Below are 27,126 nucleotides of genomic sequence, written 5' to 3' on the forward strand. Positions count from 1 at the left end.
CCCCTGTAATTAGATCACGTGACCATTTTATGTAACCGGTTTCCATTAGACGGAGGACCCAAAGTCACGTGGTTGAATTATTGGTGTTCACTGTCGATTAGTGATTCGTGACAATATCCACATTATATATATATATATATATATATATATATATATATATATATATATATATATATATATATATATATATATATATATATATATATATATATATATATTTATTTTTTTGTGGATTCTCGCCACTCCGGCGTGCGGGCGACCGCCTTTAGCTAAATTGCGGCCACGTGCGCCCACCGAACATGGCAATCCATTTGCAGCTTATCGGCTCAACGCCGAAACCCAGCTACGGGTGTTGTTAACCACACCATAGATCAGCCATCTCTTCTGTCCACGCGCTGCAGGGTTGATCGCCGAATTGTCGATGTACCTAATTATTCGCACAGACAGAAATGCCGGGGATCAACACCTCAACGAAGCCTGCACGAAAACGAGCCGCTTTAAGCAGCTCGTTCCGTTTGCGATTGCCGAGCGGTTTTATATCGCCAAGCCCTGTCGGACCCGATTATCTTATCGGTGTTAAAAAACAGCTAATATTCCGAACGCAATTACGGCAGTTCAATGGAGGAAGGGACGCAACGAGCAGGTGAATATTCAACAAAGGGGACATTTATTTGTACACGTATGCAATGAATGGGGGGATGGGGGACAAGACACGAGCAAAAAGACCTACAGCCGATATCTATTTTACCATGCACATGCACTTAGTCAGTTCACTACTTAAAGGACAAGGCGCCACAGACTTCCATGCAAAAACCCCCTAAAAGAAAGAAGAGAAACACTGGGCTCGTAAGCCTTTATGATTGCTCGGTGCCGGGATGACCGCAAGGGCTCCGGGAGACCGTGCAGGTTACCTCGCCACCTTCGTGGTGACTCGATGGGTCCTTTGGTCGGCGACCCTCGATGTCTCTGCCTGTGCTCGACTGGACTCCACCAGCTCCCAACTGAACTCTCGACTCCAATAACGCCTTCAACGGAGCCTCCAACACGCCAAGGAGAGAGACTCTCACCACCTCGCCAACCGCCAACTGCCTTCTCGGTGTTCCAACGCGGCCCTTTATCACCCTGGGGTGTTCGCCCCTCCCTTCTCGTCGTGCGGGGGGAAAATTCCAGGAGAGTTCGGCTTGGCTCTTTTGGTGAGATAACTGACATTCTATTTCTTACGCCCGTCTGAGGGACCCACCCCAACCATCACTTCTGTTCACCCGTTCCAGAATATCGGGGCGGGAGTTGTCGAGTTGTTCTCTTTGTTTGTAGAGGAGGGTCGTCCTTCTGGTAAATGTGGCTCCTATGGCAGTGTTTGTGGAGATGGCGCGGTGGTTGAGATGTCGTGGTTGGCGCTGTGGTGGGGATGGCGTGGTTGCTGAGATGCCGTTGTGGTGGTGGAGGTGGCATGGTTGTAGTGGTGTTGTTGAGAGATGCTGCTTGTTTGAAATATAAGATAGAACAGTAAAACGGCTAACTCAAAGATGCACAGCCCGGCACACGAATAAATCCCTTTAGACATTGGTGGGGAAATCTAACCTGGAACACACACTGACCATGATAACTGACCTCTGGGGAACCTGAATGGTGTTCTGTGAATTTCCACAACCGTAACAATATATATATATATATATATATATATATATATATATATATATATATATATATATATATATATATATATATATATATATATATATATATATACACACACACACACACACACACACACACACACACACACACACACACACACACACACACACACACACACACACACACACACACACACACACACACACACACACACACACACACACACACACACACACACACACACACACACACACACACACACACACTGGGGGGAACAAGTATTTGATACACTGCCGATTTTGCAGGTTTTCCCACTTACAAAGCACGTACAAGTCTGTAATTTTTATTATAGGTTCACTTCAACTGTGGAAGACGGAATCAAAAACAAAAATCCTGAAAATCGCAGTGTATGATTTTAAAATAATTAATTTGCATTTTATTGCATGAAATAAGTATTTGATCACCTACCAACCTTTAAGAATTCCGGCTCTCACAGACCTGTTAGTTTTGTCTTTAAGAAGCCCTCCCATTCTCCACTCATTACCTGTATTAACTGCACCTGTTTGAACTCCTTATCTGCATAAAAGACAGCTGTCCACACTCGATCAAGACCAGAGAGCTGTCTAACGACATCAGGGACAAAATTGTAGACTTGCGCAAGGCTGGGATGGGCTACAGGACAATAGGCAAGCAGCTTGGTGAGAAGGCAACAACTGTTGGTGCAATTATTAGAAATTGGAAGAAGTTCAAGATAACAGTCAATCTCCCTCGGTCTGGGGCTCCATGCAAGATCTCACCTCGTGGAGCCTCAATGATCATGAGAAAGGTGAGGGATCAGCCCACAACTACACGGCAGGACCTGGTCAATGACCTGAAGAGAGCTGGGACCACAGTATCGAAGAAAACCAAAAGTAACACATAAGTAACACACGCCGTCATGGATTTAAATCTTGCAGCGCACGCAAGTTCCCTCTGCTCAAGCCAGCGCATGTCCAGGCCCGTCTGAAGTTTGCCAATGACCATCTGGATGATCCAGAGGAGGAATGGGAGAAGGTCATGAGACCAAAATAGAGCTTTTTGGTTTAAACTCCACTCGCCGTGTTTGGAGGAAGAAGAAGGATGAGAAGAACACCATCCCAACTGTGAAGCATGGAGGTGGAAACATCATTCTTTGTGGATGCTTTTCTGCAAAGGGGACAGGACGACTGCACCGTATTGAGGGGAGGATGGGTTTGGCCATGTATCGCGAGATCTTGGCCAACAACCTCCTTCCCTCACCAAGAGCATTGAAGATGGGGCGTGGCTGGGTCTTCCAGCATGACAACGACCCGAAACACACAGCCAGGGCAAATAATGAGTGTCTCCGTAAGAAGCATCTCAAGGTCCTGTCGTGGCCAAGCCAGTCTACAGACCTGAACCCAAGAGAAAATCTTTGGAGGGAGCTGAAAGTCTGTGTTGCCCAGCGACAGCCCTGAAACCTGAAGGATCTGGAGAAGATCTGTATGGAGGAGTGGGCCAAAATCCCTGCTGCAGTCTGTGCAAACCTGGTTAAGAACTTCAGGAAACGTCTGATCTCTGTAATTGCAAACAAAGGTTTCTGTACCAAATATTAAGTTCTGTTTGTCTGATGTATCAAATACTTATTTCATGCAATAAAATGCAAATTAATTATTTAAAAATCATACAATGTGATTTTCAGGATTTTTGTTTTGGATTCTGTCTTTCACAGTTGAAGTGTACCTATGATAAAAATTACAGACCTCTACGTGCTTTGTAAGTTGGAAAACCTGCAAAATCGGCAGTGTATCAAATACTTGTTCTCCCCACTGTATGTGTGTATATATATATGTATATATGTATGTATATATATATATATATATATATATATATATATATATATATATATATATATATATATGTATATATATATATATATATGTATATATATGTATATATGTATATATATATATATATATGTATATATATATATATATATGTGTATATATATATATATATATATATATATATATATATGTATATATATGTGTATATATGTATATATATATATATGTGTATATAAGTATATATATATGTGTATATATGTATATATATATGTATATATATGTATATATATATATATATGTATATATGTATATATATATATATGTATATATGTATATATATATATATATATATACATATACATACATATTGTTATGAATTTGCCGGTTCGGACGGCCACGCACGACTGATTCAGGCCCAACCGCAGTCGCGTGTCCGCCGAAACCCGGAATTCAGTCGTAGCTTCCAGGCAACTCCGGAAACCTGCTACGGATGCCTTAACGCACCATAAACTGTCAATATTTTGTCCACGCGGTACAGGGTTAATCGCCATATTTCTATATACCTAATTATCTGCGCAGACAGAAGTACTGAGAATTTATACCTCGACGGGACTCGGACGGAAACGAGCCGCTAAGCACACTCGTTCCTTGTGCGATGCCGAGCGGTTTTATTTTCCAAGTTCCGTCAGACCAAATAACCACTTTTATTTGGCTTTAATAGCCGGCTAATTTCCCGAACACGCCGTGGAAGTCAATGGGAGGAAATGATGCAACGAGCAGATTGACATTCAAACAATGGGGACATTTATTTCGACAGGCAAGCAATAAATGGGGGAAGGGGACATGACACAAGCAAAGCCTATAGCCGATGTCTATTTATGTACAGGCACTCACTTAACCACAATTCTACTTATAAGGATAAGGCACCACAGAACACTTTCATACAAAACCCAGGAAAAGAAACGGGCTCGTGAGCCTTTATTCCAACTCGGAGCCTGGGTGACCGAAGGCTCACAATTGGCCGGGCAGGTTACCTGATCGCCCCTTGTGACGGCTCGAAGGTCTTCGGGTCGGTGACCTGGGATGTTCCTGTTTGGCCCTTGTGTCGCTACGCGCCAGTTTCTTAGCGGCCGGGCGGCTTGAGCAGCTTGCCGAGTGGCTTGCTTGGTTCCCCTCGGTCGTCCGGCCTTCACTGCGGCCTGGTCGGGCCTGGCCGGCGATGCGCTCTGAGGAGTGAACGGGTCTTTTGCTCTTTTCGAGTTAATGTTCATTACCTCAGCGGCGCTCGACCGTCTTAGGGCCGTTCGCCCGGACCACGACACAGCTGCTTGACTCCAGAGAGGGACGACTATCCCGAGTGCCCGCTTCTCCGCGCTGCCGCCACCGAATGCGTGCTCCCTGTGCCTTCCTCTCCCGCGACTGCCCGTCTCCAGAGAGTGATGAATCTCCTGAGTGCCTGCTTCTTTGCGCTGCCGCTCATCTCCAGAGAGCGATGAATAAGCCCCAAACTCGTTCGAGTCCCGCCCTTATATTGGCCCGGGCCGAGCCGCTCTTTGATCTCACCCGAGGCCGGGCTTCGCCCACTTTTCATCTCCGACCTCTCACCCCTGGTGAGCCTCGCTGGGAACCCCATGTTTGACGTCACGGGTTGGTGTCGGGGAAACCCTCGTTTTGATCCGATTATGCAAATCGGCTCGTGCCTTGGCGCACAATGGCGGCTTGAGCAGAGGGAGCATTGTTTGTCGATGATGATGGCGTTCTTGTAGGAGATTATGGCGTTGCGATGGTTGTAGGAGATGATGGTGTTGCGATGTTTGTAGGAGATGATGGTGTTGCGATATTTGTAGGAGATGATGGTGTTGCGATATTTGTTGGAGATGATGGTGTTGCGATGTTTGTTACAATAAAGACAGACAAAGAATAACGGCAACCTCAAAGATTCGCAGCCCGGCACACGAATAAATCCTTTACACATCGGTGGGGATACTAACCTGAAACACCCTTTACACATCGGTGGGGATACTAACCTGAAACACTTACTTATCAAAATAACTGATCTTCGGGGAACCTGAATGGTGTTTTGTGAATTTCCACATCCGCAACAATATATATATATATATATATATATATATATATATATATATATATATATATATATATATATATATATATATATATATATATATATATATATATATATATATATGTGTATATATATATATATATATATATTTACGATCAAATATAACCCGTCGCTTAGCTGACGGGTAGAATAAAGGGGTGGGGTGGGGGGAGAAAGTGAGAGGAGGCAGGTGTATGGTGAGAGGGGGGAGGGGAGGTAGAGGGAATGAAGAAGGGGGAGCTCGGCGGGAGGTGCGGAGAGCGACACCTCACCAAACGTTGCTATTTCCTATGGGGAAGCAGGGGAAGCAGCGACACACAAACAGCACGACAGAGGTGTGGGAGGAGAGTGCTGCATTTTATTTTGAGGGGGGGAGTGAGGAGGGGACAGAGTGAGAGAGAGGGGAGGGGGGAGGAGGAAAAATGTAGACAGTTGAAGGGTGGAGGTGGGGTTTGCAAAGAGAATGATATGTGATGCTTAATGACCGAACACGAAAAAAAACAGATTGTCAGAACAGCTGTACACACAACGACACAACAGAGTTTGTAAAGTAATCTGCTGGCTTATCTGCAAAAACTTTGATATTCCAGTTCCAGAAAATTTGTGGGAAAATGAACCAAAAGCAATCACTGAAAACATTGAAATATGAGAGGGCATTGCTAATTAATACCAGTGATGTTGGACTCACAATGCAGAAATCAAGAAAATGACCAAATACCAAGATCTCAAGCATGAAGTGAAAAGATCCTGGAAGCTGAAGAATGCCAAAGCTGTACAAGTTATAATGATGAACCTCATAGGAATGATGAAGAAGAACCTCAGAGATATTCCAAACCATCCCTGGGAATATTATTACAAATGAACTCCAATTAGAAGCCGGCCTGTACTCAGTAACGATTCTGAAGAGAGCCCTCTGCACAAAACTTTGAGAACAGAAAAATATCACAGCTTGGTCCGTGAATTGTGACCCCTTATCGAAATGAAGGTGGACACTGTAAGCCTGCCTTGGGAAGACTCCATTCATTCCACATTCTGAAACCCACATAGGTAGATTCCAATCTCACACACGCACACGCATACGCACACATGCCGGTGGACACTTTGAGACATTTTACGGATCCATTCCACCTTTTCAATCCCACACATGGAGATAACAGCCAACAACAACAACGCACACACGATCGTGGATACTTCGAGACCTGGGAGGGATCCGTTCCACCTTCTGAAACCTGCCTATGGAGATAAAAGCACACACACACCCTTTTTGGTGTGTATATGTATGCATATATATATATATATGTATATACATATGTACATACATCAGACACACCTGGCGTATGGTGAGCATCGCCGTGGATTATGTCTCGCATGGTAAAACCACATAATCCGCAAAGAACAACCCTCTGTCTGCCACCCAGAAAATTGTTCCTGCTGTTGCAAACCATTCAACCAGAAGGCACGCAGAAGGATAGTTGTTCTTTGCGAATTATGTGGTTTTACCGTGAGACATGATCCGTGGCGATGCTCACCAAAAGTCAGGAGGTGTGTCTGATGTATAAACGATGAATGTTGTCATCCTTGGTTGGATATGTTGAGATTTATTAAATTGGACCAATGCACTGGACTTTGAGTCAATTGGATCAGATGGAAATGGTATGATGCATTGCTGGTTCAGTGGTGAGGGTGATTGAGTGGTCAGGCAAAGTTTTTGTGGAGTTGTGGGATTAAGAATGGTCGGTGGAAAGTGAGGGCTGAAAAGATTTGCTGTCCTTGCGTTATTTAGTGCTTTCTGTTTCTGAATACCAATTATCAGCAATGTGTGTATACTCATCATGCTGATGTGAAAAACTGAATTTTTTTTTTCAGTTTTTTTTTTTTTTGGACCAATATGACAGATTGGTGTGAATGGATTTTATGTCTGGGTTGGGAGAAGAGAAAAAAAACATAGTTTGAAAGAAAATGCAAAAGGCTCGAATAAAGAGGGAGGAAGAGGTGAATAAGTACATTATCAACTCAGACTTAAAAGGGTTGGACATGTGGTGATGCAGTGTGACCACCAGGACACTTTGTCATGAACGAAGGAAATCAAAAAATATACATATTCATGATTAGCAGAACTGAACAGGAAGGATATTCATGATTAGCAGAACTGAACAGGAAGGAAGGGAGAGGTCTGTATTGAGAGGAAGAAATGGGGATAGAGAAGGGGTTGTGGTTAGTTGAGAGTCTACTGTGCTTGATTCAGTGGGTTTTCAACATATCAATTGGGGGGGGGGGGGTGGGGGTGGGTGTGGATGAAGACAGATTGGTAAAGGTTAAGATTGAAGAAAGTGAATGTATCATCTGACCCAGTCGACGTTGAACCAATCTATGTGCTTATGACTGGTCCCTTCTCGCCACCAAGTTTGTAGATATTAAGTGTTTTATGGCATTGTGCAGGAAGCTGAGTATCATCTTATTGTTGACACAGCATCGGTGCTGCAGAAGCAGTCTCATGACTAGGATTAGATTGAGTTCTTTGCTTTGCCCTTCGAGGAGTCACTCGGGGTAAGAATTTTAATTTTGCCGGCCACAATTCTTCAATGAACCTGATTGGTCCAAAGGCTTTGTGTCTTTGTGGCCATCTTTGACCAAAGCGATTCAAGTTTGTGAAGAAGTATCTCTGACCCCTGCCTGGCATTTTATTTTGCAATCAAAATTTACAATTTCAGGCTGGGGAGTTCATGGATTTTGGAGAACATGTGGTTTGTGTTTTAGCGATTTATAATTTGAACACGTATGATAATATCCTGTGAATTATTCCAATGGTACAGGATAGTGTTCAAGACACTAACGCTAAATTTGACAAGGAAAATGGCTTTTTATAGGTTTGTCTTGCGGACAGTTTCAGAAATAGTAAATTGAGGCATTTCAACTGTCAGACCGTGTTTCTGCTTGTGGAGGCCTTGGGAAATGTAAGCAACTCGAGTTCCTCATTAATGTACTTCAATGATTTTGTTTAATTTGGTTTACACTGAACGTCTCGGACAGGAAAACGTCAGCATTGCGACGTTTGTTATATTACAAAGCATTCAGTTCTCGATGCTTTAAAAAGTCGGTATTTCCATGTCTGTTTATTCAAATTGCAATTGTTTCTATTATTAATCCAAAGCATTCCATTCAAAACGTGTACATAAATTTTTACAAACTGATTTATGCTGTCCATTTTCTTTGCTAATTTCTTTTTGCATTTTTCTTTTCTAGCCCCATTTGATTTCAGTGACAGTTTTGCCTCCTTTTCCTCGTCGTCTTCCACTGGAGGCCATGGAGGGGGCTCTTTCCGCTCGGTCAACACATCCACCAAGATTGTCAATGGGAAGCGGATTACAACTCGCAAGTACGTCCCCTGTTGAGAAACTAGATTCAGGATATACACACATTAATACGTTTATATACGTTCAGCCTTTATGGAAAATGCTCACGCAAAACTGCATTGACACCACCTTGGGGCTGGCTGTTTTTTTTTTTTGGTGGTTTTTTGGTGACAATACCAAGGTTGTGGGTTTACATTGGTTGTGCTTTGTGTATTATCACCTGACCCCCTTGATTTTTTGCTGGAGATAAGTCGTTAGTCATGTCATAAGGTAACGAGAATGTTTAACTTCAAAGTTTCTTTTCATTGCAGGTTTTGAGAATGCATCTTGGTGTCCTTGTGAGATACATGATTAGCAGAACTGAACAGGAAGGATATTCATGATTAGCAGACATATAAAAGAAATGTGTTGTTGTCCCGCACATGTGAAGCTAAAAGCGGGATTAAGCAATTGGTTCATATCTCTCCGTCCATCCGTCTTCTCAGTTTATGATTGAGGAACAACTTGTTTAAATTGCATGTTTTATTTTGAACACTAATCGGAATACAAACCTGCCGTTTAACAGTATTCGTGTCTGAATTTGGCCTGATCGCTCATGCTTACAGAGGAGTGAGATAATATTTTTACTCCCTCTGCCTGCCTGGTCAAACAAAATCAAACAGAATGGAAAATCATTCCAAACAGGAAACTTACTGTTTTGAAGGATGTTATAAAGGACACAAACAACGGGCATGAATTATTCATGTAACGTGTTATGGTGATAGTAATAGACACTACATAAAACCCAGAATTAATTTATTTATATGACTTTTACCATCTTTACGTTTTTTTTTTAATTGAATTGTACACTTGGACACCATAGAATACAAATCACCTTCTTAATACTTCCAAGAACCTCCAGTGTTGCAGGACTTGGACATTTCTATCGGGTGGTGTTTGTATAAGACTGCTTCAATAGTGCTAAACTTCTGGATTTTTCTTGGTTTTGTTGTTTTTTAATGATCTTTAAAATTATTATTTAATCAAAATTGAATATACTTGAATATGACTCTCAAGTTACCCTTGCCAAAGTAGAGGGTATTGCATTTGTGTCCGTTTGTTTGCCTGTCTGTCTCTGTCTTTGTCTGCACAGAACGTCAGTATTTTTCTCCACAACCGCTGGTTGGAGTGAGACAAAATTTTCAACATTGGAGCGACTACTTATGTAGAATGTTTTAGTGATAATTTTGATGTCATAGCTCACATGCTGTGGCAGCCATGTTGGGAAAAAGGGAAAAAATTGGACCTCTATCTCTGAAACCGCACAAAGGAAAAAATTGAAACTTGGCACATGGCAAGTACTTTTCATTGCAGGTTAAGGACTCCCCTCATGGGGACTATGATTTGTTTTGTTTTTTTAATGACGTCTTGGGTGCCTTTGTTATGATGTCATAATTGCATATGTAGAATGCTAGATCTGATCAGTATGAAATTTTTTGAGGGTCATCTGGTGATAAAATGTTCTACAGGGAAAACAAGGACAAATGTGTCCAAGAGCAGCGTCCTAAAGGTTTTGTCGGCTAAAAAAAAAACAACTTCCGATATTTTGTCACGTGCCTTGATTAAGCCAATAGCGAGACCCGTCATCGTGTATTTACGAAATAAATAGTGTATTTACGAAATTACAATACAATAAATGGAATAATCTTTAAATAGTAACGTGAACATTTTGAAACTTTAAAGCAAATGTCCGAATATATTTAAAAGTTCATGATAGACGCTCTCAAAAGGCACCGTCAATGCGAGGATGTGTACATGTGCTTGGTATTTAAGGAGATCCGGATCTTGTATATACAAGAGCCGAGTCCTAGAGGTTAAGGTTTTGTCTTCACAAGAAGAAGAACAAGAACAACGCCAAGCTCTCTATGAGCAGCGTTCGCTACGCGAGACGCTGCTAAAAAAATTGATGACGTCATCCGTCACGCGATTCGGCAGCCATATTGGTTTTTTTTTTTTAACCTCTGAAGTGGCTTAACAGACAGAGGCGAAACTTTACATGTATGACCGCCCCTCCACGAGGAACAAAGGTTCACAGATGACGTCATAGGTCACATTGTTTGGTAGCTATATTGGATTTATTCTAAAACCTATAAAAATCTTCTCCAGAACAGCTGGACAGATTGAGGGGAAACTTCACACAAATGTTCCCCAAGCATTTGGTGTGCACGTTTGTTTAGGAATAATTGATATGTTACATGGTTTGGCAACCGTATTGTTTGAACAACAATATTAAATATTGTTTTCTCTGGAACCGCTTAATCAATCAACGTGAAACGTCAGTTATGATCTAGTAGTGATGGGGAATACATAGTTTAAATTTCAACTTTATCGGATGCATGGTCTGGCAGTGAGAATTATTTTAAAAATTACCCCCGTGTGGGGGTGACGGTAATCTCTATAATACCACAAGTTCTCAATGTTCAGTTATGACCGAAGACTATTGCGCAGTAGAACTGCGCAGCTCGAACTGCGCAGTTTGGTTAAAGATGACTCGGCATTTTGGCGCGTCATGCGCAAAATTATATTTTGAAAATAAATGCCGACGTTTACATTTCGGGTTTTGAAACTTTTGCACCTTCAGCGGAAAATGTATAAATATAAAAGGCTAAAAATGTGTTTTATATTTATATTTCATTTCTCCTTCCTTCCTTCCTTTGCGAATCGCATCGGCGTTTTTGGCCATCTTCCAGATCACGTGACGATCAAACGGGAAGGAAATTAAAAAAATCTGTCTGGTTAGATGCAAGATAATATTTTTTACTATCATAATTAATAAACAGTTGCCGAATATCTTGTAGAATGGCTGACTAGATAGGTTTTGAAAATGGCGATTTCTATAACTTACGTGACCTCGTGACCTTGACCCTGACCTTGAACCCGGACAAAAGTTATATGTTTGTAAACTAATGTGATTTAAAAATTTTTTTATCATTGCAGAGGACAGCCTGGCAGAATTCAAACTCGCCGGCTTGGTGATTTATTAGCTAATGATCTGTGATTCACATATAATAATATTCCAACATTCTTTGCAGGATTGTGGAGAATGGAAAAGAAAGAGTGGAGGTTGAGGAAGATGGGCAACTGAAGTCAATAAAAATTGACGGTAAGGAGCAGCGAGGACACCTGGACTACCGCAGATAACTGATGCCCAGAAAGCATCTTTCATGATCACACTAGTCAAACAAACTATCGCAATAAGCTATTGTTGTGATGATTCCGAATTACAATGACAGGATGGTTTTTGAGGAATGATTTACGAAGAAAATGTTAAAAAAAAAAAAAAATTACCCAATTAAAATGTTGAGCATTCCAATGACTTCTTTTTTCTTCTTCTTCTCTTTTTCTTTTTCCTCTTTTTTTTTTCTAGTTTGAGTTAAATATGTGAAATGCTGCTCATTGTACATTTTATATTATCTCGACACACTTTACAGTCCCTGTAGACTAATAATAGCTCAAGCTCTTCTCACCATGATAAACTTTCATAAAAACTGTTTTGGTTGTCAAGTGACAGCTCAAAATAACCTTTCTTTCACAATGGATTTTGTTGGTTAGTAACTTATCCACCATGTCAATCTTGCATGTAAGCATGTGGCTGGTCCTGTTTTGCTTATTTTGTTCCATACACAAGTAAGTTTTTATTTTATTTTATTTTTTATTTTTGAAAACCATGTTGATGCATGCAGTTTTGTTTTTCCATTGCTTTGCTGTTGCATTCTTAAGTTGCACATTAAAGTGTTTTGCTGTAACCCTTTGAATGGCCTGTTTTTGGTAATGTTTTGAATTAAAGCCAGTCTGAAGCAAGCATGTGCGATGTGCATGGTGGAACTGTTCCAGGAATACAGACGTAAACATGTTGCAAATGCAGTTTGGTGTTTATACTTGAATCCTGTATTGGTTGCTGGATTTGAGGCAGAAAAACTGATTGTTAAAACGTGCTGCTTGTGTGTGCACACGCTTTAAGTTTCACAGTGGCTCTGCATTGAGGATTAACCAGGAGGGGGAGGGGGTTCAATGGCAGCACAAGCCTGTTTGTTTTTGCGTGTCCTTAAAAAAAAAAAATCCGTGCACATTGGTTCTTCAATATTGTAGTATTTAACTTGCTATCTTGCGGGATGATCTCGTGAGATGATTTAAGTGGTTTATTTTGGTAATAAAGCATTGGCCTGTTTGGCATTCCCATCTGAAACCAATGGCTCATTATGCTGGACTCCCAGGTTCAAATCTGATGAAACCTTGTCTGTTTTACTCATGTCCTTTATGGACATCAAAGTACACTCTGATGTCACCTTTTGTTTATTTTTTCCTGTGTGATATGTTCAAGCTGTTCCATGAGCACTGGATCACAACTTTAAAAAAGAAAAAAAAATACAAAACGGCTTCCATCACACTGACCTTTTAGCTTATTTGAATTTTATTTTGCTCAAAAAGATAATTCTAATTCAAACCACTCGACAACTTTAAACTCATATGGATGTGTCTCCTTCACATTCTTTTCATTACTGATGTAAAGCTGCGTGATTCCAACTGGTTGTTGATTAGCCCTGATCATTTCTAATCTAAGAGATCTGCTGCATGGAGATAGCCGATCAATCTCCCGGGTGCGACCCAGAGATCCCTCCTATATAAAATGTTATGCTCTTCTTGCCTTCACGGAGCCAGGACTGTGCAATCTTCCATAATGTGTTTTGTACCCCAACTCGTTGAGTCCTTTGGAAGTTTGCAGGTGTAGTTTTTTTAATAATAATTATTATTGTAATTGGTGTAATCGTGAAAATAGACTTAAATTTTGTTTTTTGTTAAATACCTGACTTGATCATTATTTGGTGGGATACGTACAGCCATGGAAGATAGGGTGTTGCTCTTTATTGCACAACAATCTTATTAATACCTTACTAGCTTGCCCGTTCCCGAAAGGATGGGTGACCACCCGAAAGGATGTTGGTCACTGTCTACGTGCAGATCTACTTTCATGTAGATCGTTCATTCTCAGATTGCTGTCATCTATATATACCCTGTTGAGACTTAAATACGCAGTCTTGTTTAGTCCTTTATTTTCTTTCCTTTTTCTTCTTCCTCTATTTGCCCTGTGCATGCCTGGTGTGCATGTAATTGTAAAAAGCATAATGGTCACTTTGAGTTTAACGTAGTTTTAAGAATTCTGGCTTGATGTATATTTATTCGTCATACTGGACAAAATTTGTATCTTTTTTATTTTCTTAAGGAAATGTCTGCATCAACATATCATCAAGACCTTTTTTCTTAGTTGTTAAACTGGCACGATTTCACCTTTTCGGAGTTTGAGAGCTGGATTTGGATTACATATTCGTTGGTGTCGTACTTTTCTCATTCACTTCAGGTGTGTGTGTGTGTGTGTGTGTGTGTGTGTGTGTGTGTGTGTGTGTGTGTGTGTGTGTGTGTGTGTGTGTGTGTGTGTGTGTGTGTGTATATACAGTGGGGAGAAGAAGTATTTGATACACTGCTGATTTTGCAGGTTTTCCCACTTACAAAGCACGTAGAGGTCTGTAGTTTTTATCATAGGTACACTTCAACTGTGAAAGATGGAATCTAAAACAAAAATCCTGAAAATCACATTGTATGATTTTTAAATAATTAATTTGCATTTTATTGCATGAAATAAGTATTTGATACATCAGACAAACAGAACTTAATATTTGGTACAGAAACCTTTGTTTGCAATTACAGAGATCAGACGTTTCCTGGAGTTCTTAACCAGGTTTGCACAGACTGCAGCAGGGATTTTGGCCCACTCCTCCATACAGATCTTCTCCAGATCCTTCAGGTTTCAGGGCTGTCGCTGGGCAACACAGACTTTCAGCTCCCTCCAAAGATTTTCTATTGGGTTCAGGTCTGGAGACTGGCTCAGCCACTCCAGGACCTTGAGATGCTTCTTACGGAGCCACTCGTTAGTTGCCCTGGCTGTGTGTTTCGGGTCGTTGTCATGCTGGAAGACCCAGCCATGCCCCATCTTCAATGCTCTTGTTGAGGGAAGGAGATTGTTAGCCAAGATCTCGCGATACATGGCCCCATCCATCCTTCCCTCAATATGGTGCAGTCGTCCTGTCCCCTTTGCAGAAAAGCATCCCCAAAGAATGATGTTTCCACCACCATGCTTCACGGTTGGGATGGTGTTCTTGGGGTTGTACTCATCCTTCTTCTTCCTCAAAACACGGCAAGTGGAGTTTAAACCAAAAAGCTCGATTTTGGTCTCATCAGACCACATGACCTTCTCCCATTCCTCCTCTGGATCATCCAGATGGTCATTGGCAAACTTCAGACGGGCCTGGACATGCGCTGGCTTGAGCAGAGGGACCTTGCGTGCACTGCAGGATTTAAATCCATGACGGCATAGTGTGTTACTTTTGGTTTTCTTTGATACTGTGGTCCCAGCTCTCTACAGGTCATTGACCAGGACCTGCCGTGTAGTTCTGGGCTGATCCCTCACCTCTCATGATCGTTGAGGCTCCACGCAGTGAGATCTTGCATGGAGCCCCAGACTGAGGGAGAATGACTGTTATCTTGAACTTCTTCCATTTTCTAATAATTGCGCCAACAGTTGTTGCCTTCTCACGAAGCTGCTTGCCTATTGTCCTGTAGCCCATCCCAGCCTTATGCAAGTCTACAATTTTGTCCCTGATGTCCTTACACAGCTCTCTGGTCTTGCCCATTGTGGAGAGGTTGGAGTCTGGTTGATTGAGTGTGGACAGCTGTCTTTTATGCAGATAACGAGTTCAAACTGGTGCAGTTAATACAGGTAATGAGTGGAGAATGGGAGGGCTTCTTAAAGACAAAACCAACAGGTCTGTGAGAGCCGGAATTCTTGCTGGTTGGTTGGTGATCAAATACTTATTTCGTGCAATAAAATGCAAATTAATTATTTAAAAATCATACAATGTGATTTTCAGGATTTTTGTTTTAGATTCCGTCTTTCACACTTGAAGTGTACCTATGATAAAAATTACAGACCTCTACATGCTTTATAAGTGGGAAAACCTGCAAAATCGGCAGTGTATCAAATATGTGTTCTCCCCACTGTATGTATGTCGCTGGATTTCTCAGTCCATCCGTCCCTCTGTCACGCTTTTTTCATTGAGAAGTCATTACCTTTCACGCTAGGTTGCAAGGAAATGTAACACAGGTGGCCATTCAGCCCATCGTGCCTGTGCAAAAACCACGCTAATTTATCGACACAAGATCCAAGGAAGAAAATGCAAAAAGAAAATAAATAAAAAGAAAATGTGGGGGGGGGGCACCGGGGACATTTCAAACTCGGTGCAATTGTGTTCAGCACACGTGCACATAAAAGAAATGATTGATTTTTTTTTTGGATTTTTTTTTTTTTTAGTTTTTGTTTTGTTTGTTTTTCTTTCTTTCTTATCTTTTTTCCCCCCTTTTTCTTCCCCTCAGGGGTGGGGGTATGGGCTTGGATAAAAACGTACATCAACCACACAACACCCCTTGATAAAGCCCCCACCAACAGCACTCAGTGCACATGTACACAATCACCTATCGATGCTCAAACTACTGAAAAGTCCTGTCAACATCCCCATACCCCTCCATCTTGATAACTTCCAGGTATCCATCTAATTCTAATTTAAACTTATCTCCTGTTTCTGATGCCACTACCTTTCAGGAGGCAATTGCATGCATTAACTACTCTCTGAGTAAAAGTCCCCTGCCTTGCTACCATCTTAATATAACTCTCCTCTTCTTTACTCTCAGGCTATGGCCCCTGGTCCTATCACTGTCTACTCTGAATAAATAATTCATCTGCACTTATTTTATCTATACCTTTCATTATCTTAAACATCTCTATCATATCTCCTTGTAACCACCTCCTTTCTGGTGAATAAAGCTCTGTCTCCTTCAGGTGCTCCTCATAGCTGAGTCTAGCTAGGCCCGGAATCAATCTTGTAACCCTGCACTGAACCCTCTCTATGCCATCAATGTCCTTCCTGAGTTGTGGTGACCAAAACTGCACACAATATTCTCGATGTGGCCCTCAATAAATTACTATACAATGGTAACACCACCTCTTTTGAATTATAAATGATCCCCCTCTGAATACTACCTAAAACCCTATTTGCTTTACCTATAGCTGCCTGACACTGTGCTGCCTGCTTACCGCCCATATCTATTACCACCCCCAGATCCTTCTCCTGTATGACATGCTCCATAATTACCCCTTGCATCCTGTAATCTCTATTTTCATTGTTCTTTCCCATCTCTAAATCCTTGCACTCGCTCAGGTTAAATTCCATCTGCCAATCTTTTGCTCAATCTATTCAAGTGTCAATACTTTCCTGAATCTGATCACCACCCCCTCTGTTATCCACTTCACTTCCAAGCTTTGTGTCATCTGCAAATTTGGAAAGCTTACTCTTTACCCCATTATCCAAATCGTTGATGTAAATGATGAATAGTCATGATCCGAGTACTGATCCCTGAGGTACCCCATTACTTGCATCCTTCCACAAGACATCCTCCCACTCACAGCCACTCTTTGCTTCCTACCACGAAGCAAGTTTGCAATCCAATTAGCTACCTGACCAGCCACTCCACAAGCCATCACTTTGGCTCACACCCTCTGATGTGGTACCTCATCAAATGCCTTCTTAAAGTCTAGATATACCATGTCCACTGCCTTTCCATCATCCACCCAATCAAACACTGTTCCATAGAGCTCTAAAAGATTTGTTAAACAGGAACTACCTTTGGTAAACCCATGATGACTACCTTTAATTAGTTTGTATTTGTTTAAATGGTTCCTCATCTAGTCCTTAATTAATATCTCCAACACCTTCCCTGCAACTGAAGTCAAACTAACAGGTCCATAGTTTCCCAATTCTTCTCTGGATCCTTTCTTAAATATTGGTATTACATTTGTTACTCTCCAATCCTCCGGTACCTGTCCTGACTCCAGGGCACGATTGAAAATATATGTTAACATCTCACTTACCTGCTCAGCCACCTACATCAATACTCTTGGGTGCATATTATCTGGAACCATTTCAAGCAGATGAGGAAATATTTAAACAAATACAAACTAATTAAAGGTAGTCAGCATGGGTTTACCAAAGGTAGTTTCTGTTTAACAAATCTTTTAGAGTTCTATGAAGCAGTGTTTGATTGGGTGGACGATGGAAAGGCAGTGGATATGGTATATTTAGACTTTGAGATGGTACCACATCGGAGGGTGTTAGCCAAAGTGAGGGCTTGTGGAGTGGCTGGTCAGGTAGCTAATTGGATTGCAAACTGGCTTAGTGGTAGGAAGCAAAGAGTGGCTGTGAGTGGGAGGATGTCTTATCTACTCTTGGATTACCTAGCTGTTCTTTACTTCCTCCAGTCGAACCTGGATCTTCTGTAAAAGCCCTTCCAGGTTCGGATTTTTCGGCAGTGTATTATTCTTGACTCAATGAGAATTGCATTTTGCAACTTGTATATACCCAGACATTATGTCATTTGTTTATGTTTGTTTTTTTTTTCCATCAAATTCATCATCACCTTTTTTGCTGAATAAGTGTGCGTATTCCTAAAATTAATGCTGGGTTGCAAACAGTAAACAAAATCTTTCTATAATATTTTTTTTTACAAATATTGACTCTAAATGATTATTATGTTGTTCAACTTACATCAGCAGAGCGATGGGTTCAATGCTCGTCACTTTGAAATGTGCAGTATTCACACAAGTTTGAATTTGCCACGGCACTGCACATTTATGATAAGTACTCTGAGGTGCAATTTGGAAGTTGCATAATGTCCTACTTCATCTTAGTTGCTGTTGTCCTCATCTTTGCAAAAATATTTGCACCCCTGTTGTTCGGATGAATGCAAATGTTTTTGTAGTTATTTGCAAATCAAAACCTTTCAACAAGATGTTAATTCCATGGAGATCATCTTGCGAATGCATGATGGACCCGAATCCAATTCTGACTTTGATTTGCGAGTTGTATCATTACTGAGATGCAGCTATGTCACATTAGGGCAGCAATTTGTAATTTGTTTTGGGTGCCGGCAATAACTCGCTCTTTGTAAATGGCATGTTTGACATCTGACCAGTCCGGTAGATGGGTCCTCTGGCTTGATGTGCCATCCAAGGGCAGACTCGCTCAAAGTAATGCCCTGTCTACGTGCTACAGTGTTTACTAGTTTATGGTGTGTGACACCACCAGTGTATGGTGTTTACTTGTGGATGACAAATTTGCACTTTATAACCTATGATTAATGATGCAATGAGTTGTTTGTTCTGTATGACTGTGTAATGTTTGTTGAGGTGAGTTGTTTATTTTAAAAGTTGTTGTGTTCAAATAAATAAGGGTGCTAAGTTTTTAAAAGCTGTATTTACACATCAACGTGTTTAGAAAGTTTGCTGGCGTTCGAGTTTTTATTTTAATTTTATTTCCAGTTACTTCCTTATTCTGTATAGAAACGTCTAGCAAGTGTATAAGCAGTTTGCAGAGGGAGGGACTTTTGTGAATGTTCTCTGAAGATTTAATTTTTGTAAGCTGAGTTTAAGAAAATAAGAATAAACCTCAGGCAAGGGTTGCTCAGAGCAATTTAAAAAAATCCTTTGTCATAAATCTGTTTTCTTCAGAAGACAGCTTTTCATTGTCTCTGTTTAAAAATATATATATATTTTTTGTGATCATACCACTTCAGTTGGTTTTGCTGTTTGTTACTGTATGGTGCACGTGCGCTGCTTAATCACTGCATTATTGCTATATTTTCTGAATAATGGTGCGTAACCAATTTGGGCGAAGTATGACATGCCATCATAGTGAACAGCTTTGCTAAATTGAGCCTGTGTGCATGTCCAAACTAACCACATATTTGAACATTAAAATTTTTAAAAAAATAAAATAAAATTAGTTTCCTTTTTCTTTGTTCCCAAAAAACTCTAAACTTGTACATGCCTGTTGCATTCCTTATACGGAATTATGTAGCCATGTCAGTATTGATTGGATTAAAATTTTCACGGTCTGAAAGTTTGTACTGACCTGACCTGTGTCGGCCAATGTTGTGCTGCCATTAAGGACAACTGTTGCAAACTGCCTAAACAATTGATGTGCAAGAATTAAAAAATTTTTACCAGCACACAACGGCCTACTCAATATTGTATGTTCTTTTGGAGGCAATGTGGTTTGTGTCTGCAAACGAGTGCAAAAAGATGGAACTTACTTGGTGTCCCATGCAAAGGATGGTTTGTGCGAATGATTTTCCTTTCATGTGAATCGTAAGGATGACAGTTTGTAGTGGATAATGTAATCTGGCACGGAGCATCCTCCCACCCCCGTACCTCGTGTGGTAATTGTGATGTGCTTGCGTCTTGGTGCATGCAGTAACCTTTCTGCGATCCAAGGCAACACTGATATATCATTTGAAATTATAGTAATTTGCTTGAAATTGGTTTTAAATACTACATACTTGTACCATGTAGTGCACCTTGTACTTTTATTGCAAGTGATTGATGGAATTGTTATTTGTGCCAGAATAAAGCTCATCAATATTTGGTATGTTTTGTGGTTTGCGATGAAGCAAAGACCCCCTTTTATCAAGCTGGTCACCAATTTATCTGTCTGCCAAATAGGGTGGTTGCCTAAGAGAGAAAACTGGGCTCTCATCCCAGACTTTTATAGATTCAAGATTGGCCGAAGGCACCAGAAATAGATTTTATTTGGTATGGAAACGAGCCAGCCCCACCAGAATACCTTTACCCCAATTGGATTGTGAAATCAAAGCTCTGCTACCTCATTGGCATTCATGGAAGTGGTGATCTATCTGCCTGTTCCATCTGGTCTGGTGTTAATATGATGATGGTCCTTGCTTTGTGGTTGGCTGTCGATGCCTTCAAGGAAATGATATTTTCACCGTAATGCTGCATGTTATGTAACATTACATTGAGTTGTAGTTGTACAAATGGTTGCACACTCCTTTGCATACTCACTTGTTACCAATTGCAACTGGTTATTCAATGTTAATGATTCGAAAGGTTAGCGGAATTTGTTTTGTATGTGATCTTTTTGCTCAATGCAGAGCATTACACCTTGCTTTCGTGCTTCCATTTTGATGTACAACTTTAGAATAACGTTCCAGATGGCCTGCATTAGGGTAATTCTATGTGAATGGTCCATGGAGTTCAAGATTTAAAATTTCAAGAGTTGAAGCATTTGCTGTGCAGAAATGTCCAGTTTCAGAACATATGATTATTGAGCACACATGCCTAGTTTTTATGTTTTGCTTGATGTCGTTGGGGACATCAATATCCTGAAAGAAACAGTAAAATGTGTTTATTATATTGCAAATAACAATTGATTTATTTATTAGTTCACTAATGAAGCTGGGAGCCAAAAACTGCTCTCTGTACATTGTCCCGTATCTGAAGTCAATTGTTGAACTTGATCAACTCAAGTTACCTGCCCCTACTCTGTAATTAAAGTTTTAATTAACGAAGCAAATGTCACTCCATAACAAAAATTATGCTGGTTCATTCGTTTCATTTGCTGTTGGAAGAAGAGAGGAATAATTTTTTTATTTCATCAATAACTCATACCTCATTCATTAATTGTGTAGGAGACACTGTTGTCTAAAAAAATTTTCAATATGATGCAAAAATTAACTAAAATCATGTCACTCCATCATGTTTTATAGAGTGACAGGTTGCCGTCATTGATGAACTTGATCGGTTCATCACTCAAACAATAGGTCATATGATGTCTGCTATCCCAGAATTCAACAGCTTGGTACTGCTACTTTCTGGTGTTAGCTGTCCATGTTGGGCAGCTTGAATTTTGATGGACAGAAAACAATTTGTAATCAAACTAATGGTGTGTACTAACAATCTTCCTCTTGGCTCCATTGTAGTTTGAATGTAGCTAAATGAATGTTTATCTCAGAACTAGCAATGTTTAACAAGCTGGCTGTGAAATTACTCAGTTGGCAACCTGGATGATTTCCAACTGCCTTCTTATTACGGTCACAATGCCTTTGATTGCCGCTGACCCCCAAAAGCTCAGTGTTGGATGCGAAACAGGAAAAAAGATGTACGAGCAGCGAATCCTGCAAAATCTCGGCAAAATTAACAATCGGCAATGTTGACGTCGGGAGAATTAAAAAAAGAAGAATTCCACCGTTGTCGCTATACATGTATCTGCATCCCCAGCTAATAAGAATAGCATCACCCTTTTCTTCAAGGAAAGGCAGTAAACGAACCAAGCCGGTGGAGCCCTTCCAACGTCACCGAGGAGATGTGCTGCTATTTTGAAGCAACTGGCTTTTGTGGATCTGCCAATTTGCCATGAAGTCATGATTTCAAATCCTCAAAATATTTCTGCTGATGTTGGGGAAGCAGTCATCAGGTTTTACCAGCAGGCAGGCATTTCATGGATGTCATCAGGTAAGAAGGACTTTGGAACTGTTAAAAACAGGAAAGGCCCACAGGAAAGATCCAGAAAAGCTTCCTCATGATGGGAAGTGCAGTCGCTCACTGTTCTTTGACACCTACCCTGACAGCAAGAATAGAACCATCAAAATTTGCCGCATTCTGTCCATCAAATGTCTGCTTTCATTGGAATTTCCTCACAATGTCTGTCTCTGCCGATACCATCAAAATATCTGCCTCCTCTTGGAAGCCGTGAAACCCCGTGTAGCCGGACTGTCCAGCAACTATCAATTATTGGGAACCATTGTGTGTAATCGGGATGATTTTGAATGCATGTCCAGAAAATGCTTCAACTGTCACGGCAAATTCGACGCCATTGATGAAGCTGTGCGTGTTCATCGGAAGTGGTTCTAGTGGGAGACAATTGAGCAGCGGCAACAGAAGTGGTCGAAGATGGAACTGTCCAGGAAACGTTATCCGAGGCATACAAGCATCTTCCTTTCTTCACCTTGCATACATTTGTTAAGACGAATCCAGGCGATTTATTTGAGAACCGACGCAAGGCTGCTAATGGGCGTCTTGTCATTGTTCAAGTTGACTTTGCTGAGAACTATGCTGCGATGGAGCAGAATGAAATTTAGAGTGCTCACTGGAGTTACCTTAAAGTTACCCTGTTAACCGTGTGTGCCTTGGTAGACAGTAATGTCAGTGATTACCTTCAACATGGAAAATATGCTGTGCATCACTTCCTCTGCAAAATCGTGACAACACTGATTTCAAGTTACCGGGATATCAAGGTGATTGAGTTTTTTTTTTTTTTGCAGTTCTTCAGTTCAAAGAGAAATGGTTGCACACTCCTTGTTGCAAGGTAATACTGCAGAAAACCCGAGGTGTTGTCTTTCAGACATTGAGAAGGATAAGCCAGAACTACATGAATGCTGGTAGTCTGTAACATCATTGCCAAGTACCCACCAAACATGGTGAAACCAGTGAGTCGATATGTAGTTAAGGCTGCCACGTACTCCACAGCTGAGCACTTTGAAACGGTCAGTCTACCTACGCCCAGAGTACCATACATCCAGTGACAAAACTGAGGAACCAACTGGGTCAGAATGTCAAACTACCATGCATCCTTGTGAATGAATCCTGGTGACTCCAAAAAGTACACAAAACTCTGTCGGTCAGGTGACTCGAGTGGCACATGACAGGTGCCTCAAGGTTTCTTTTTATTGATTTAAAGAAGGTGGGGTTCTTTGGTTTAGCTTTTGTTTTCCCAGTGAAAGAAGACTAGTGCTGGGTTGATGTACCACAAGTTGTAAATGTCCATTCCCAACCATACATCGACCACCATAACCATTACTTGTTCGAGAAATGTTCATTGACTTCACTGGAGTGAAACATCATGCACAGACTGGTCTGAACAGCATTTCATTAATACGGGACTTTCCAAATGATGTAAGAATGCTTAAATGAGGCCTTTTGCACATGTGCTATGTGTGTTTATGGTGCCTCTGTTCTGCTCGCTGGGCACTTTTAACCTGCTGGTGCTAACATGAAATCAGTTATTCAAATAGTCTTTGAAAACTAATTTTCAGCATTTAGACAGAAGAGTGGCAATTGCAATATGCTTTACCATAATCGCCCTGTTCCTAAATGCAAATGGGACTGTTGGAAACATAGGGAATATGAGAAATATCTGCGGATGAGAGGTGGTGGGTTCGTACCATTTCCTGTTGGTCCAAACTATCAGCAGTAGTGGATAGAACGCACACAAACAGACTCTTCTCCATCCATCTATTGGGACCATATTCTGTGAAGAGTGTTGGTGCTGCCTAAGCAGTCTCCTTGGCTATTGGGCACAATCCTGGACGGGTCGCCACTCCGACACTGTACCAGCATGCTGGCACCCATTAGGCCGACCTCGGAAGAATTACAGACTGCGTTAACCCCACCTGGTATTAATTCAACAGCTGAGTGTGATTTGAACTCAGGACCCTAGGATCCCAAGTCCACCACCTGAACTATTAAGCCAACACCAGGCATAGACTCTTCTCCCTTTACCAATAAATGCAAAAATCTCAATTTCTCCTGTGGTGCCACAACCAAACAAAACCTTGAGCAAAGTCTATGACATGCCTTCCAAATCCCCATGATTCCCACCTAAAGGAAGGTTGAAAAATGACAAAAAGTTCCATGAATGACCCAATATCAAGTTTTGCGTTTAATGTTCTTTCCATTTTGACCCCTGTGACCTGAAGTCCCCATCTCCTGGGCCATTAACCTTGTGTCACACATCCCTAAATGTTCATTGCATATACAAAGTTTCATTACAAAATGTTTAAAAATGTCTCCGTCATTGCATTTTTTTTTGTTTGTTTGTTTTGGTATTTGACCTTTAGACCTTGCCCCAGGGGGAGGGGCCAAAAATACTACTGTCCTTGCAGCATCTTCTTGCCATGTGGTGATCATGACTACCAAGTTTGGTGAATTTCTGCACAACTATTGAGTAGATAACGTGTCCCATGAACTGATGGAGCCAATTACAATACCTCCCCCCCTGTTTTTTATTTTTATTTTCAAAAACAGGAGAGCTAAATCTACATTTAGAACGGCATTCACAGCCCATGCAACCTTCCACTCCCACACCCACCCCTTCCTCCTTCCAAACATGATTCATAGTAAATATGCCTTGTGAATTTACAAGCACCAAATATGACTCGACGGTGTTAAGAAGCAACTAGACCAGATACGGTGTCTCCCACTGGGAAGTCTTTCTGAATGATGGCATCGTCTTTCCAACTGAAGAGAGCCATTAAATACATCACCATGCCTGCCATGTTCACATGAGGTAATCTCACAATGTTCACGTTCCACTCACTGGCAGGAATGATCAGGAGGTCAGGTAGAATACATCCGTCCACAGCTCATCACAGGCTTTGCACGGGTCCGCATCGTCAAGAGTCTTTTGCACTCCGGGCTGAAAGATATCAACTTTTTGGACGAGTAGATCAGAAAATTCTCCAAATTTTTCATCGGGCAGAGGCACACCCCTTTCTCACCTCACAGACACATTTCTAAGTATTTTTGGTTTCGTTTTGAAGCTTTGTGAGCCATTTCATGTACCGATCCTTATCTGTAACGCATGATATGCGTTCGGCCGACCAGATGAACCTCGTTGCCAGGGGGTTTCTGCGTAAGCTGGCCAAGCTTTCTGCTGCAGATTACGTCATTTGGAATGTCCCGTATTCGTGCACACAAAATAAGTTTCTTTTCTCGAGTAATTTGCAATGCTTTTACCCAGAGTTCATGTTGATGATTAGCAAATGTTTTTTCAATTTTCAAAAGTTTTGTCAAAAGATTCGAAGCTGTGTTGTCACTTAATTTTCCGAATTCTTCGTCAGCTTATTTCTTTACCCTAGTATTGTATGAATAATCGGTACTTCATAATGGCAACCTTTCAGTTTATTCTGCAATATTAGGAGATTTCTGAGAGTTCCAGAACACCTCCATGAGAAGTGTAATCAACAGTGAATGTAACCATAATTTTGCTCGACTTTTGTTGCCACATGGAGAGCTGATTTTAATAAATGTTCATGTTTGATTTGCATCAAAAGACAGCTTCACTCTAACGGACTTTTTGATCATTAATTAGGTGACATTCCCTTAATTTGTAGGAACTTCATTCGTGAAGCAGAACTCAAAGGGTATAACGTGGTGTATGGAGCGCAATAATTGGTTGCACGGCTTTGGTGCCAACAATCCTGGATGATCAGTAAAATGACTCATTGTCACTCCATAACGCGTGAAATATCCCACGACTGCGCCGCACAATTTGGTTGATCTGATTGGTCACCGCATGATGCAAGTTTTTGATTCAAGCTTATGGAGCTTTTATTCCCATAATCTGGATTTTTTTGGGGTAGCTGGATAAAATTTGTCGGTGTTTCGCCCTTTACCAAAATAAAGTTATCGTTTTGCCATATTTGACTCCTCCTGCACTTCTGAGTTGTCTATAACCACAGACACAGACAGACACACGCACGCACACTTCCGGGAGGCTTTGCTTTCTATCTCGACCACTACTACTTCGTGCCTGGTTCACCTACCCTCTTCAGTCTTGTCTGCAGTTTATTTGTGGAGTTTTACCCTCATTTTGTTTTATGTTTTTGTTTTTTTTTCATCCAGTAGTCTTCTCCATTTTAAACTTAGTGTTCCACATGCTTGCTATGGTATTATGTGTTCGTTCCTGGGGAGTTTTCTCTCGATTCGCACTACTTTTTTATCGGCATAGTATTACTGTTGTTTTGTTTGTGCTGGTGTGACACTTTGGTCAGATGACAATGAATTGGTGGAAACTGCCAACACATGTTGCACGTTTGGTTCAGTTACTTTTAATCCAAAAGAGAGTTGGGGTTACCTCCTGTCCATACCCTCTCCCCCCCCCCTCGTCCTCTTCCTCTTCTTTCTGCTTTCATCATTTGTGTGCACGAAGCAGGCTTCCCATGTCTCTATCAAAAAAAATTAAAGATAGAAAAAGTGAAGACTGAACAGCCATACTGGTGGCATATTGTCTTTTGGGTTGAGTTGTTACTCCTGGGTGTGTACTAGCTTATACTTCTCAATGGAGAAAAGTTACCTCAAGTGTATTGCTAATGCCATTTTGGTTTAAATTGATTGAGGGTGGGTTTTTGGGGTTTTTTTCCACATGGTCTCGGCTCCTGAAAGAGCTCGGAC

The 27,126-nt window shown here is 41.1% G+C and overlaps 1 protein-coding gene across 4 annotated transcripts in view; it reads left to right on the forward strand.

Moving 5' to 3' along the window:
• LOC147030182 (dnaJ homolog subfamily B member 6-like) overlaps positions 1-27,126 on the forward strand; it is a 53,136-nt gene that overhangs the window by 11,839 nt on the left and 14,171 nt on the right. For all 4 annotated transcript variants that reach the window (XM_085873977.1, XM_085873978.1, XM_085873976.1 and 1 more), the window contains exons 7-8: positions 8,848-8,980; positions 12,029-12,099. In XM_085873977.1, the coding sequence (XP_085730103.1) occupies positions 8,848-8,980; positions 12,029-12,099 (204 nt within the window). The remainder of the gene's footprint in view (positions 1-8,847; positions 8,981-12,028; positions 12,100-27,126) is intronic.

This window comes from Eptatretus burgeri, chromosome 3 (genome assembly GCF_056783735.1).
Source record: "Eptatretus burgeri isolate ZD-2024b chromosome 3, Ebu_testis_v1, whole genome shotgun sequence".
NCBI lineage: Eukaryota > Metazoa > Chordata > Myxini > Myxiniformes > Myxinidae > Eptatretus > Eptatretus burgeri.